Source organism: Clavelina lepadiformis, chromosome 1 (assembly GCF_947623445.1).
Source record: "Clavelina lepadiformis chromosome 1, kaClaLepa1.1, whole genome shotgun sequence".
NCBI classification, from domain to species: domain Eukaryota; kingdom Metazoa; phylum Chordata; class Ascidiacea; order Aplousobranchia; family Clavelinidae; genus Clavelina; species Clavelina lepadiformis.
This window is the reverse complement of record NC_135240.1, coordinates 6,811,217-6,823,718: the sequence shown is the minus strand read 5'-3', so window position 1 is coordinate 6,823,718 and position 12,502 is coordinate 6,811,217. Positions and strand designations below refer to the sequence as shown.

The window sequence follows — 12,502 nt, the reverse complement described above, 5'->3', positions numbered from 1 at the left end:
TATGATTGACTACATAAGGTACATACATGGCAATAAACAGGCTAGTATAAATTGGAATTCTTTATAACTTCATATTAATTAACGAAGTATGTAGGCCTATTATGTCTGCAAAAGGCAACATTTGGGAAGTGTGGTACCTAGTTGTACCTAACTTTCTACAGCGCAGGAGACCTATTTTTTAATTTCAGAAATGCTAAAAATGTATTTTTCGAGAAAAATACCAGTAATCCGCACAATTAATTCACTTTTGTCTACTCTCATTACCGTTGAGGTCAATCAATCATTTTATTTTTCGTCAAGAGCGTGGACGTTTTTTGATGGCAATAATTTTTAAACACACTTTTCGCCTTCTTTAATTTCTTACGCTACCAAGGGTAAATTCCATATACCTTACTTTGAAAAGCATGACCAAAAAAGGCCATGCAGGCTAAGCTACTTTGCTTATAAAGACAATGACTGCAAATATATTTTATTGTTTGGTCTGAATTATTTTGGATGGGCGTACAAATTGCAAACAGTTAAATTTAGCTTTTTAAAGTGTTTAATTGAAGTTAAATTTTGATTAGAAGGTAGATTTAACTTAGGTTTAGGTTACTATGTTATAATATTTAAGTTTAACAAGAATTTAGGAAAAGAGCTTCAAAGGAAGGCTACGATTTTTCCAGTGAAATGATGACAGCTTTAAATTATGCTTTTTGAATATACTTTGGTTACCACCGGGCGTAATAATTATCAAATAGAAGGCACAACTGGTGAATACAGAACTTTATTGTCAATTTATTGAACTTTATTGGCAGACACTAAAGTTCTGTATTCACCAGCTGTGCCTTATATTTGATGAATAATGTTTTTAGTTAACTACATAATAACTGCAGTGTTTTGCGATTATCCTGGAGGTGGCGCTAAAAAGCTAAAAATCGTGCAAGGGCCCTCACGAAAAACGTTTAGTTCTATTGTCAATAACCAATTTACTTGATATGAGCGAGCTCGTTTCGATATAGAAAAGAATAGCAGCATCAGTTTATGGTAGTGCTTGTGTATACACAGGAAATGTTGTACCAAATGAAAAGCTGATATTAGAATAACGAATAGGCCAACTGCTACAATTCACTAACAAGGATAGGTGATAATAAGCTATTTCATGGTAATTTGAAAGTGAAATTTTTGGTTTAGCGCGTGGAAGTGCTGCGGTATAGCTCTATTTAGTCTTTCTCGTGACTGTTTCGATATGTGTCAGTTTTACCATAGGTAGACCGGCAATAGGATGCACCGTATTAACAGCAACCAAGACATCATTATTTTACCAAGCTTTGATACAAAGATAAAACAAAAGCACAGAGTCGTGAAAAGCTGGCACAGGCTAAGTAATAGTCATCCAGACTTCATACTTCAGTCATATACATAGCATATAGATAACATAGGTCTATAGTGTTAAGTCTTCCATAAAAATATCAAAGAAACTTTTGGAACACCCCATTGACGTGATTTTGTTACACCCTTATAATTATGGTCTGTAATAGCCTATGTATTTTTTCATGCAATACTGTACAATCATGAACGGTTAACACCTGGCAGGAAATATCCATTGCTTAATTAGACGATAAGTCTGTTTGCTGTCTTTTTTTGACAAATCATAAACTAAAGCTACGTTTTGTGATTAATTTGAATTTCGAAATTCCCTGAAAAAAGCGATTTTGATAACTAGTAAGAACGCTATGTATGCCATTACAAAGGTTAATAATTATAATTATTACATGTTGTGGTTGATTTTTGTATAAAATGTAGGTTAATATTGTTATGAGTTTATCCGGTATGATATCGCGGTTGATGAATAGAGTAGATTTCAACAAAAAATAAATTTTCTCTCGAACGTGATAATTGATAAAACGGAAGCTCCATCAAACTGCGAACACAGCAGGCAGGAACGCCTACTTACAGTTCTTTTCAAAGAAAAAAACCTCAGACGTAACGCGACGTGGCTTGACATATTACAGGAAAAACCTCTGCGTGAATTGACGGATGTATGGTATGGTGCAACGGCATTTACAATGAGGATAGAAAATAAACCTGATGAACTAACCTCAATCGGTATAGTGTAGCGAGGCACGATTTGCATTGGCTGGTTAGCCTATACTGCACCAACAGCCGATTGCAGAAAACGACGTCGTCTGTTGTTGATTAGTCACGTTATTTAATGAAAATTAAACACGCCTAATCTACACTGTCCTTAAGACTACAGCAATTGTCGTAATTCATGACATAATTCTACATGACAGTTGTTGCCTGTGAGATGCAGACAGTTATAATTGGCTGCGTATTTATAGGCTACCATATGTAGTATAATATAGACGTGAGATGGCAAAAATTCAGTTTCGCTTTCAAGGAGAAAATGCTATTTATAGCAAACAGGCTATAAACTGTAGCAAGCATTGTCGTAAACATCGACTTGATTTTTCGGAGTCAACAACTGACGTGATTTGTTTTGCGCTTAATTTATCAACAAACTCTGCACTTCCGCAAGCCGCCGTGGAAGTATTCAGGTTAAATCAGAGCAATGGAGTTATTTTCGTGGACAATACAGAGTTATTTTCGTGCTTAACCTTGTCAGTCAGAAATCTTATAGTAGTTACATTTTCAATGAATGGGGAAAAACAAACACATGATCAACCATTTTCCCTTGAAATCGATTACATCTGCTAGGTGTTGAAAATAATTTCAAAAAAAACAATTTTCAGCATCACCCGACTACACAAATGCGAGACTATTAACGCCCAGCGAATGTGCTATCAATGACCACAAAATACCAACTATGTAGCCAATGGTAATTATCTCTGAAACGCAAATAAACAACTGCATTTTAAGATGTGTTTGGGCCCTGAAGTGTAACTGCTCTAATAACAAACGACTTCCAGGTAAGCAGCCTGGTGGCACGCAGTGGTATGGCCTAACGAGCACGCGAAAATGCACATTCACGTAATTACTTCCTTCAAACGATCAAACGCTATAATAATATCATTTGTTAATAAAAAACTGATGCGTTGCAGCCACCGCTGTATTGTTTATTTACAGGGTAAGTAATAGAATTTTCTGCCGTGTTGCCCTAAGGGTTTCCAAATTATGTACTTGGCCTGTGGGTATGAATTTGCCGAATAATCAGTTTCTTTAGCCGGTTCTGCGATCGCTTTAGTTTGTAATGTTTTGGTATCATCAGCATAGCACATGACACGAATGTGCAGGCCGTGCGTGCGAAAATATTGATAAGCGTTTGCAGCATTAGAAGAACCATGGACTAGTGACTTGTTTTGAAAATCGTTTTAGACATCGTCTTCTCTAACTGCCAGCTCCAGAGCTGATTGGCGATACAATGGTTCAATCTTGTATCAAAATACAAACTCGCAACGTAACTTTTGAAGGTATTTGGTAGTGGTGCAATGTCACGTCGAGTCAATTATTGACGATAGCAAAATACACTTGATTATCTGTCGCTGTGATGGACTGGGGGCAAATTCTAACAGGTCTTGGATTTGTAAACAAACCTCGTTATCATAATCTATAACGTTATCAGACTTTCAATGAAACTTCTTTCTAAATTTTTCTACACACGCAGCCTATAAAAGACTTTCGAAATGCTGTAATACCACTTGTTACATCTTGCTACTGTTACTGAGGTCAGCCTGCGCAGAATTACTACGAAAATGGGAAAGAAACCTCTGCCAAAGCTGAAGATTGCTGTAGTGGGTACTTCGGGCGTCGGAAAGTATTCGCTGAGCCATCAATTTGCAAACGGCTGGATTGCTCCCAGGGATTCTAACGGTGAGTTGGGTGTGATTTAGTTTATTTTGTGACGACATTTCATCAGCAGAACAGTGCATTCGATAATAATTACGCTACCTCTACAGCCCTTACAGTAATATAAACTCCCGTTTGAAGTATGATTTAACATCTCGTGATTTTGTAACGATATTGCAAAGATTTTTAGAGTTTTACTACATTTTGGTAAATCTCTATTTCTGATTTATAATTCACAGAACCCGGTGACAATCCTTCCAAGATCGTCCAACTCGACACTGGGAAATATGACGTCGAAGTCATCGTCTTTCGTGACCTGGACGACGAGAGGTTGAAAGACTGTCAAGGCGTGATGGTCGTTTACTCGGTCGTGGATAAGGCGTCGTTCCAATTCCTCAAGACCACAGCGCTTCAGAAACTTTTCGAAAACCTCGGGTCGAAGTCTGAAGCCCCTGCCGCAAATAACGACCCAGAAGGGGCAAGAAATGACGGGCAGAACCCGGTGGAGACGCCGACAAGATCTCCCGCCACGGCGGGCCTAAGCATACCGGTGGTACTTGTGGGCAATAAAGTGGATGAGGCTAAACTGTCCAGAGAAATCGAGCAAGATATCGGTGATGCTTTGTCACGTGACCTTTCGTGCGTCGGTTTCTTTGAGACGGCGGCAACTTGCAACGCTGAAGTTCCCAAAGCTTTCCGTTGTCTTCTGGAGGAAATGACAAAGAACTTAGGCGTGGAGAAGAAGAAAAAGAAATCGTCCAAGAAAAACTGTTGCATTATCTCTTGAAGGTGCTCGAAAAACTTTGACTTATGTTTTCGTTCGTTTTTACCGTGTTGTTAACGCACAGGATTGTTATATTGCACGTTTTACATTGTGATGGGTTTTTGCAACGCGAAAAATCTTGTTACATTTAACATTGCGGCTTCGTTTTATCTGTGTCTATCCTGCCTTACTGCTGAATAAAAGATCTTTGCTTTCAATCCAAGCCATGCTCTTTGTTTCATTATTGTTTAGCCATTTGCTTTACGCTTCCATCAATTTCACCGGGAAAAATCGCGCATTCCCAACTTAAATGTTATGATATTCTGACCTAAATCCTCCTTCTGGTCTAAATCTAGCTTTAATTACACTCTAATTAACTAAAATCAACTTTTTACATAATCATTCTCCTAACCTAACCGCCTGTCTTTAACAACGCTCTGCGTAACTTACTCAAAGTGAAATAATTTATAACCCTCTTTGCCTTACAGTTCCACTAACCGCATAATTACCGTGTCCTCAACCCGTACGTAAATGATTTCGCCCAATATTGGCTAATTGCATATTTTCAGTCGTCACGTGTTTGAAGATTTTAATAAATAAAAGCAAGCAAAAGCCTCCTTGATCCGACGCTGTAGAATTAAGGGATTAGAACCAAGACCAAGTGTGTAAAGTAAAACACTTACACCAGCAGCCTGGATGTCCTTCTGTGGTAAAACTCCACACTAGAACAACAACAACCAACAAAATCAATTGTCCAGCAAGTTGTTACGTCACCAAACTAACCAGTAAATATGAGCCTACATCGCAGGAGAGCTGAATGTGCTTTTCCCCGTCGAAGAAACATGAAGAAATAAAATAGTTTCCACACTTTGTTGTTAATGGACACAGCCAAAATGGACCGCCAGGAAAAGTTTTGTCGGCCGTAACAAAACGCCTTGTGCTAATACTATGGCAACTTGCAACGTGGTATGACAGACCGACGAAAAAAACAGCGACAAACAATTGCACGGTAGTCAACAGGATAAATTGGATGAGAGAACGTAGAGGCTGCTAGGCTCGATCAGCCAAAAACATTGACTTTTCAGAAAATAAAAGAAAAGAGAGAATGAATAAATTATAGCGATAAATCGACGGACTAAGAATAGAAAGTTGCGACAATTTTGTTATAACTTGTGTTTAATGTTTCTATGTCTTCAGAAGTTTTGCATTGTTTGGGTCCGTGCTTGAAATAAGATTTGATTGTAGCCTTGACAACTTCTTTCACTATAAGACAAAAAGTAGCGAGTTCATAAAAACCTCATAAACAATTTTTTTACAATAAAGTTCAAACCTGTTCCTATGAATAAAAATTTGTCGATAGAATATAATTTTGGGATCCTTAAAATTGTCTTTGCCAATAATAGGCAATAATGAACACCCAAGAACTTTCAACCCCGCGTGTCAAACTAGTTAGGACAAAAGCTTCAGTAAAACTCGGTAGAAACTGTAGGCCCATGCGAAGGCCTATCTTATACAATGCAAAGTGACATTTTTCAATTTGAATTTGCTACTAAACAAGCCCGGTAACCTAGCTGAGTTTTGTATCCACCGAGATGTAGGATAAAAGGACTTAATGCAGTATTTTGATCAAATTTTCGTATCTGGAATTCTCACACCAAATGCTTTAAGTTTTAAACAGCTTTTTTCCTTGCATATTTTCAAAAACGCAGCCAAACAGCCTTAATTTTGAACCAACACAAAATATCAACTTTAGTCTGGACCTACATTCAGCAAACGCCATAACAACAACAAACCATCACAAATTAAAGTCACATGCGCACTGGACCGAAACCATTTATACTTTTTCTATAGTGACGTCTAGTTGCATGCGAATTTCGTCACAATTGCCATGTTGCTGTTTCTAAATTGCTCAAAATGGTGCAACAGGCACTTAACGAAAACTGCTCTTTGAAGAAGTTGTCTCATACCGACTTGGAGATGGTTTCGTTATCTCCACCGCAACCCCCGCCATCGTACAGGTCGTCGTCATCAACTGTCCTGGTTAAACAAATATTATCGAGTTCTTTAGGATTAGAGCAGTGGCTCCCAAGCTGAAGTCAGGAAAAGTGGCGCAAAGGGTACGCGAGATATACTTTAATTTTTCATAAACAGTGTATTAAGTCACAATTTTGAAGTCGGAATCCACAAGATAGGAATTATTACGGCCAGATGTCCACAGGTAGGAATAGGCTGTGAACCATTGGGTTAAGGCAACAGAGTCTACGACGCGAAAACATAAAATCAAAGGATTTGGTTTGCTTTTAATTTTAACAAGATACTTCTTGTTTTTGTTGCTTGTGGAACAAAGCAGTGGCTCCAGAGCAGATAGTCGATGCAATGGTTCAATCTTGTATCAAAAGACAAACTTCCAACGTGACGTTTGAAGGTATTTGGTAGTGGTGCAATGTCACATCGAGTCGATGATTGACGATAACAAAAATCACTCAATTATCTCTCGTTGTGACGGACTGGAGATAAATTCTAACAGGTCTTGGATTTGTAAACAAACCTCGTTATCATAATCTATAACGTTATCAGACTTTCAATGAAACTTTTTTCTAAATTTTTCTACACACGCAGCCTATAAAAGACTTTGGAAATGCTGTAATACCACTTGTTACATCTTGCTACTGTTACTGAGCTCAGCCTGCGCAGAATTACTACGAAAATGGGAAAGAAATCTCTGCCAAAGCTGAAGATTGCTGTAGTGGGTACTTCGGGCGTCGGAAAGTATTCGTTGAGTCATCAATTTGCAAACGGCTGGATTGCTCCCAGGGATTCTAACGGTGAGTTTGGTGTGATGTAGTTAATTGTGTGACGACATTTCATCAGGAGAACAGTGCGTTCGATAATAGTTACGCTATCGCTACATCCCTTATACAAAAATAAACTCCCGTTTGAAGTATGAATTAACATCCCGCGACTTTGTAACGAAATTGCAAAGATTTTTAGAGTTTTACTACGTTTTGGTAAATCTCTATTTCTGATTTATAATTCACAGAACCCGGTGACAACCCTTCCAAGATCGTCCAACTCGACACTGGGAAATATGACGTCAAAGTCCTTGTCTTTCGTGACCTGGACGACGAGAGGTTGAAAGACTGTCAAGGCGTGATGGTCGTTTACTCGGTCGTGGATAAGGCGTCGTTCCAATTCCTCAAGACCACGGCGCTTCAGAAACTTTTCGAAAACCTCGGGTCGAAGTCTGAAGACCCTGCCGCAAATAACGACCCAGAAGGGACAAGAAATGACGGGTAAAACCCGGTGGAGACGCCGACAAGATCTCCAGCCACAGCGGACCTAAGCATACCGGCGGTGCTTGTGGGCAATAAAGTGGATGAGGCTGAGATGTCCAGAGAAATCGAGCAAGATGTCGGTGATGCTTTGTCACGTGACCTTTCGTGCGTCGGTTTCTTTGAGACGGCGGCAACTTGCAACGCTGAAGTTCCCAAAGCTTTCCGTTGTCTTCTGGAGGAAATGACAAAGAATTTAGGCGTGGAGAAGAAGAAAAAGAAATCGTCCAAGAAAAACTGTTGCATTATCTCTTGAAGGTGCTCGAAAAACTTTGACTTATGTTTTCGTTCATTTTACCGTGTTGTTAACGTACAGGATTGTTATATTGCACGTTTTACATTGTGATGGGTTTTTGCAACGCGAAAAATCTTGTTACATTTAACATTGCGGCTTCGTTTTATCTGTGTCTGTCCCGCCTTACTGCTGAATAAAAGATCTTTGCTTTTAATCCAAGCTATGCTCTTTGTTTCATTATTGTTTAGCCATTTGCTTTACGCTTCCATCAATTTCACCGGGAAAAATCGCGCATTCCTAACTTAAATGTTACGATATTCTGACCTAAATCCTCTTTCTGGTCTAAATCTAGCTTTAATTACACTCTAATTAGCTAAGATCAACTTTTTACATAATCATTCTCCTAACCTAACCGCCTGTCTTTAACAACGGTCTGCGTAACTTACTGAAAGTGAAATAATTTATAATTCTCTTTGCCTTACAGTTCTACTAACCGCATAATTACCGTGTCCTCAACCCGTACGTAAATGATTTCGCCCAATATTGGCTAATTGCATATTTTCAGTCGTCACGTGTTTGAAGATTTTAATAAATAAAAGCAAGCAAAAGCCTCCTTGATCCGACGCTGTAGAATTAAGGGATTAGAACCAAGACCAAGTGTGTAAAGTAAAACACTTACACCAGCAGCCTGGATGTCCTTCTGTGGTAAAACTCCACACTAGAACAACAACAACCAACAAAATCAATTGTCCAGCAAGTTGTTATGTCACCAAACCAACCAGTAAATATGAGCCTACATCGCAGGGGAGCTGAATGTGCTTTTCCCCGTCGAAGAAACATGAAGAAATAAAATAGTTTCCACACTTTGTTGTTAATGGACACAGCCAAAATGGACCGCCAGGAAAAGTTTTGTCGGCCGTAACAAAACGCCTTGTGCTAATACTATGGCAACTTGCAACGTGGTATGACAGACCGACGAAAAAAACAGCGACAAACAATTGCACGGTAGTCAACAGGATAAATTGGATGAGAGAACGTAGAGGTTGCTAGGCTCGATCAGCCGAAAACAGTGACTTTTCAGAAAATAAAAGAAAAGAGAGAATGAATAAATTATAGCGATAAATCGACGGACTAAGAATAGAAAGTTGCGACAATTTTGTTATAACTTGTGTTTAATGTTTCTATGTCTTCAGAAGTTTTGCATTGTTTGGGTCCGTGCTTGAAATATGATTTGATTGTAGCCTTGACAATTTCTTTCACTATAAGACAAAAAGTAGCGTGTTCATAAAAACCTCATAAACAATTTTTTTACAATAAAGTTCAAAAATGTTCTTATGAATAAAAATTTGTCGATAGAATATAATTTTGGGATCCTTAAAATTGTCTTTGCCAATAATAGGCAATAATGAACACCCAAGAACTTTCAACCACGCGTGTCAAACTAGTTAGGACAAAAGCTTCAGTAAAACGCGGTAGAAACTGTAGGCCCATACGAAGGCCTATCTTATACAATGCAAAGTAACATTTTTCAATTTGAATTTGCTACTAAACAAGCCCGGTAACCTGGCTGAGTTTTGTATCCTCCGAGATGTAGGATAAAAGGACTTAATGCAGTATTTTGAGCAAATTCTCGTATCTGGAATTCTCACACCAAATGCTTTAAGTTTTAAACAGCTTTTTTCCTTGCATATTTTCAAAAACGCAGCCAAAGAGCCTTAATTTTGAACCAACACAAAATATCAACTTTTGTCTGGACCTACATTCAGCAAACGCCATAACAACAACAAACCATCACAAATTAAAGTCACATGCGCACTGGACCGAAACCATTTATACTTTTTCTATAGTGACGTCTAGCATGCGAATTTCGTCACAATTGCCGTGTTGCGGTTTCAAAATTGTTCAAAATGGTACAACAGGCCCTTAACGAAAACTGCTCTTTGAAGAAGTTGTCTCATTCCAATTTGGAGATGGTTTCGTTATTTCTACCGCAACCCCAACCATCGCACAAGTCGTCGTCATCAACTGTCCTGGTTAAACAAATACAATCGAGTGCTTTAGGATTAGAGCAGTGGCTCCCAAGCTGAAGTTAGCAAAGGTGGTGCAGGGGTACGCGAGTTATACTTTAATTCTTCATAAACACACTATTAAGTAACAATTTTGAAGTCGGAGTTCACAAGATAGGAATTATTACGGCCAGATGTCCACAGGTAGAATTAGGCTGTGAACCATTGTGTTATGGCAACAAAGTCTAGCACGCGAAAACATAAAATCAAAGGGTTTGATTTGCTTTTAGTTTTAACAAGATACTTCTTGTTTTTGTTGCTTGTGGAACAAAGCAGTGGTTCCAGAGCAGATAGTCGATGCAATGGTTCAGTCTTGTATCAAAAGACAAACTCCCAACGTGACTTTTGAAGGTATTTGGTAGTGGTGCAATGTCACGTCGAGTCGATGATTGACGATAACAAAAATCGCTTAAAAAGATCTCGTTCCATTATTATCTGTCGTTGTGACGGACTGGAGATAAATTCTAACAGATCATGGATTTGTAAACAAACCTCGTTATCATAATCTATAACGTTATCAGACTTTCAATTAAACCTTTTTCTAAATTTTTCTACACACGCAGCCTATAAAAGACTTTCGAAATGCTGTAATACCACTTGTTACATCTTGCTACTGTTACTGAGCTCAGTCTGCGCACAATTACTACGAAAATGGGAAAGAAACCTCTGCCAAAGCTGAAGATTGCTGTAGTGGGTACTTCGGGCGTCGGAAAGTCTTCGCTGAGCCATCAATTTGCAAACGGCTGGATTGCTCCCAGGGATTCTAACGGTGAGTTTGGTGTGATTTAGTTTATTTTGTGACGACATTTCATCAGAAGAACAGTGCATTCGATAATAGTTACGCTACCTCTACAGCCCTTATAGAAAAATAAACTCTTGTTTGAAGTATGAATTAACATCCCGCGACTTTGTAACGAAATTGCAAAGGTTTTTAGAGTTTTACTACGTTTTGGTAAATCTCGATTTCTGATTTATAATTCACAGAACCCGGTGACAACCCTTCCAAGATCGTCCAACTCGACACTGGGAAATATGACGTCGAAGTCATCGTCTTTCGTGACCTGGACGACGAGAGGTTGAAAGACTGTCAAGGCGTGATGGTCGTTTACTCGGTCGTGGATAAGGCGTCGTTCCAATTCCTCAAGACCACAGCGCTTCAGAAACTTTTCGAAAACCTCGGGTCGAAGTCTGAAGCCCCTGCCGCAAATAACGACCCAGAAGGGGCAAGAAATGACGGGCAGAACCCGGTGGAGACGCCGACAAGGTCTCCAGCCACAGCGGGCCTAAGCATACCGGCGGTGCTTGTGGGCAATAAAGTGGATGAGGCTGAGATGTCCAGAGAAATCGAGCAAGATGTCGGTGATGCTTTGTCACGTGACCTTTCGTGCGTCGGTTTCTTTGAGACGGCGGCAACTTGCAACGCTGAAGTTCCCAAAGCTTTCCGTTGTCTTCTGGAGGAAATGACAAAGAATTTAGGCGTGGAGAAGAAGAAAAAGAAATCGTCCAAGAAAAACTGTTGCATTATCTCTTGAAGGTGCTCGAAAAACTTTGACTTATGTTTTCGTTCGTTTTTACCGTGTTGTTAACGCACAGGATTGTTATATTGCACGTTTTACATTGTGATGGGTTTTTGCAACGCGAAAAATCTTGTTACATTTAACATTGCGGCTTCGTTTTATCTGTGTCTGTCCCGCCTTACTGCTGAATAAAAGATCTTTGCTTTCAATCCAAGCTATGCTCTTTGTTTCATTATTGTTTAGCCATTTGCTTTACGCTTCCATCAATTTCACCGGGAAAAATCGCGCATTCCTAACTTAAATGTTATGATATTCTGACCTAAATCCTCCTTCTGGTCTAAATCTAGCTTTAATTACACTCTAATTAACTAAAATCAACTTTTTACATAATCATTCTCCTAACCTAACCGCCTGTCTTTAACAACGGTCTGCGTAACTTACTCAAAGTGAAATAATTTATAACCCTCTTTGCCTTACAGTTCCACTAACCGCATAATTACCGTGTCCTCAACCCGTGCGTAAATGATTTCGCCCAATATTGGCTAATTGCATATTTTCAGTCGTCACGTGTTTGAAGATTTTAATAAATAAAAGAAAGCAAAAGCCTCCTTGATCCGACGCTGTAGAATTAAGGGATTAGAACCAAGACCAAGTGTGTAAAGTAAAACACTTACACCAGCAGCCTGGATGTCCTTCTGTGGTAAAACTCCACACTAGAACAACAACAACCAACAAAATCAATTGTCCAGCAAGTTGTTATGTCACCAAACCAACCAGTAAATATGAGCCTACATCGCAGG

The 12,502-nt window shown here is 39.0% G+C and overlaps 3 protein-coding genes across 3 annotated transcripts; all 3 read left to right on the top strand.

Moving 5' to 3' along the window:
- Positions 1–1,009: 1,009 nt before the first annotated feature.
- Positions 1,010–4,770, top strand: LOC143468636 (uncharacterized). Its single transcript, XM_076965968.1, has 2 exons — positions 1,010–3,813; positions 4,029–4,770. Exons 1-2 carry the CDS (start codon positions 3,696–3,698, stop codon positions 4,574–4,576), a joined length of 666 nt encoding a protein of 221 aa, XP_076822083.1. The 5' UTR covers positions 1,010–3,695; the 3' UTR covers positions 4,577–4,770.
- A 1,810-nt stretch (positions 4,771–6,580) lies between these two features.
- On the top strand, positions 6,581–8,287 carry LOC143444201 (ras-related protein Rap-2c-like). Its single transcript, XM_076943356.1, has 2 exons — positions 6,581–7,377; positions 7,593–8,287. The coding sequence occupies exons 1-2, from the start codon at positions 7,260–7,262 to the stop codon at positions 7,847–7,849; spliced, it is 375 nt and encodes a 124-aa protein (XP_076799471.1). The 5' UTR covers positions 6,581–7,259; the 3' UTR covers positions 7,850–8,287.
- A 2,468-nt stretch (positions 8,288–10,755) lies between these two features.
- LOC143461192 (ras-related protein Rap-2b-like) lies at positions 10,756–12,244 on the top strand. The gene is made up of 2 exons (XM_076959021.1): positions 10,756–10,954; positions 11,170–12,244. Exons 1-2 carry the CDS (start codon positions 10,837–10,839, stop codon positions 11,715–11,717), a joined length of 666 nt encoding a protein of 221 aa, XP_076815136.1. The 5' UTR covers positions 10,756–10,836; the 3' UTR covers positions 11,718–12,244.
- Positions 12,245–12,502: the final 258 nt, after the last annotated feature.